The sequence below is a fragment of the Lynx canadensis genome, chromosome D3 (assembly GCF_007474595.2).
Source record: "Lynx canadensis isolate LIC74 chromosome D3, mLynCan4.pri.v2, whole genome shotgun sequence".
Lineage (NCBI taxonomy): Eukaryota > Metazoa > Chordata > Mammalia > Carnivora > Felidae > Lynx > Lynx canadensis.
In genome coordinates, this window is record NC_044314.2 from 57,527,733 (window position 1) to 57,530,438 (window position 2,706).

Below are 2,706 nucleotides of genomic sequence, written 5' to 3' on the forward strand. Positions count from 1 at the left end.
TCACCTCTGACAAGCACTGTGCAGAAACCCTTGGCCCGGAGGACTGCAGGTGCCCAGGTTCTTCCCTTTACTTTTTCACAACTGCACAATTCATCAAAGTTTGAAACGAGCGTGCATGATATTATCCAACGATCCTTTGCCTTGGAAACATAACTCCAGCCACTAGCATTCATGAAGCTCACTGTCACTCTGAAGGGGTCCGGACGGGTTCCCGAGACCATGCACACAGTCTGGCACTTGCACGGCCTGCTTTATTTTTCCACTTTGCTTCTTTTTGGGGATGGGCTGCTTTATCGCCGGCTGAGCTTTGATACCCAAGAAAAGCTGTGAGGGAGAAGTTAGATGCAGCCTCCCTGTGACCTCTTTGCACACACCAGGCCAATAAAACTCGGGCCGAATGACAGTGACAGCTGCCTTGTGGCATTCAGAGGGAATCGAGCGGTTCAGTTCCGCAGTCTCAGGGACAAGTATATCATTACAGCCCGGGTGCTCAGAGAGAAGCCACCTAAACCCACCCTCGGGGACAGGCCACGGCGGGGCGTCTCGGGCATCTGCGAGGCCCCACTGAGACCCCTCTGTGGGCTCCCTGCCTGCGACAGCTCGGCTTTTGGCAGCTGGGGGACACAATCCCAGCCTTGGGGCATCAGAGGCCAGGGGGCAAAAAGGAAGGAGATGGGGGCCAAGCCGTCAAGTGCTCGCTGCAAGGACAAGGGCCCCAGGAGGATGGTGTTCCCACGCGGGAGGCAGCAGTTCTCCCCGTGGGACGACACCCTCCTCTCGGGGAAGGACCCCCGGTCTCTGCTGAAGCGGGGCATGCGCCACGTCAGCTTCAGCCTGGTCACCAAGGGAATGACAGACATCCCTGACTTTCTGTGGGGCTTGTCTGAGGTGCAGAAACTCAATCTGTCTCACAACCAGCTCAGGGCTCTCCCGCCCGAGGTGGGGAAGCTGAGTCGCCTGGTGGTCCTGAACTTATGCGGGAACCGCCTGCGGAGCCTGCCTCGAGAAATCGGCCTCCTCAAGAGCCTGAAGGTCCTGTTCGTGAACATGAACTGCCTGACCGAGCTGCCGGCCGAGCTGAGCGCCTGCAGGAGCCTGGAGGTCCTGAGCCTGTCGCACAACTGCCTCTCCCAGCTCCCCGCCAGCTTCGCCGACCTCTCCAGGCTGAGGAAGCTGAACCTCAGCAACAACTATTTTGCTCACATCCCCCTCTGCGTGTTTGCGCTGAAGGAGCTGGATTTCCTGCACGTGGGCTCCAATCGCCTGGAAAACATCGCCGAGAGCATCCAGTGCCTGGTGGGCCTGCAGATCTTCATCGCGGAGAGCAACAACATCCACGCCTTCCCGCGCTCGCTCTGCCTGCTCACCAGCCTGGAGCTGCTGAACCTGAACAACAATGACATCCAGACCCTCCCGGACGAGCTCTACCTGCTGTGGAGGCTGGGGCGGATTGCCTGGAATCCCATGGACAAAGGGCTCCACATCTCGCACAACCCGCTATCCAAGCCTCTGCCGGAGCTGGTGGAGGGGGGCCTGGAGATGCTCTTCAGTTACCTGAAGGACAAAAAGCACAGCTGACTGGGCCCCGGGGGCCCAGCCGGCCGTCAGCGCGCGGACACCTGTCAGCTGGGTACTTCTCCGGGCTCAGCTTTCTCCTCTTACTGCTCACGTTGGTCGAAAGGCATTGCACGGCCGTTCTACGGAGGTGTGTGCTTTGCCCTGTGCATGTGCCTAAGGAGCCCCGTGATGGCGTGTTCATCCCATCCTGAACCTAAGTGGAAACAGGCCTTTGGTTTTCTCCAAGGAGAAACCACTCTGATTCTCCCGAGGAGCAGTGGCACTCAGTCCTTGGAATAGTAGACGGCAGGTCTGATTCAACGGAATTCAGAAGTCAGATATTTGCTAAGTATGTGCTGTGGGCCAAGTGTGGCATGAGACGTTGACACCATTTGGTTTCAACCCTTGAACTGGCGTCCTGCAGCCAGGGAACAGCAGCAAGGCACACTCGTGCGTCAACCTTGATCAAGCGTTACGGGGGACCAAAGAGGCAGCTGGAGCCCCGCTCTCCTGGCAATGACGGGGTCGGGCACAGCTTTCCCCGCGCCTTCTAGGGGGAAACAGCATAAGAAATGTGTCTCTAAAATGACTGTAGAGTAACAATCAAGCTGCTCATGTTCACGTCTGCTGGTGAGTGACAGGAATAGCGCGATGGCTTTCAGATAATAAATACAAAACCAATTTTAACGTACAGTTTTAACCTTCTTTCCCAGTCCCCCGGCAGCCACTGTCGTATCCCTGAGCTTTTGTAGAGATGCCAGCCGATGGTTAACTTATCCAATTCTACTTTCTCTTCTCCTCCCTTATTGGATTTGCCCCCTCAGGGCTGAGCTAATGACTGGGGGGGGGGGGGAGGGGAATGGCCAGACGGCATCAAGGAGGGGGTAAAGCATAGGAAAAGTCACACACACAAGTCATTACCCTCTTCACATTCATAGGAGGGTAATATTGGCCACTTAGCTTTTACATGCGACTTAAAAAAATGAGTTTGGCGACGCATAAAAGCTCTTTGGACAAAAAGCTCTTGTACAAATATTAAGTATGTTTTGCTTCCAATTCTAAGAGTACACAGCTGTTAGTTAAAGACAGACATTAGGATGAACAATTACAGAATTCCTGCCCCAAGGGTCATTGGATCTTACTGCTGTC

At 55.2% G+C, this 2,706-nt stretch overlaps 1 protein-coding gene across 1 annotated transcript; it reads left to right on the plus strand.

The window, feature by feature from the left end:
- The first annotated feature begins 595 nt into the window (after positions 1-595).
- On the plus strand, positions 596-2,220 carry LRRC30 (leucine rich repeat containing 30). The gene has a single exon (XM_030292425.1). It carries the CDS (start codon positions 673-675, stop codon positions 1,576-1,578), a length of 906 nt encoding a protein of 301 aa, XP_030148285.1. The 5' UTR covers positions 596-672; the 3' UTR covers positions 1,579-2,220.
- The last annotated feature ends 486 nt before the right edge of the window (positions 2,221-2,706 follow it).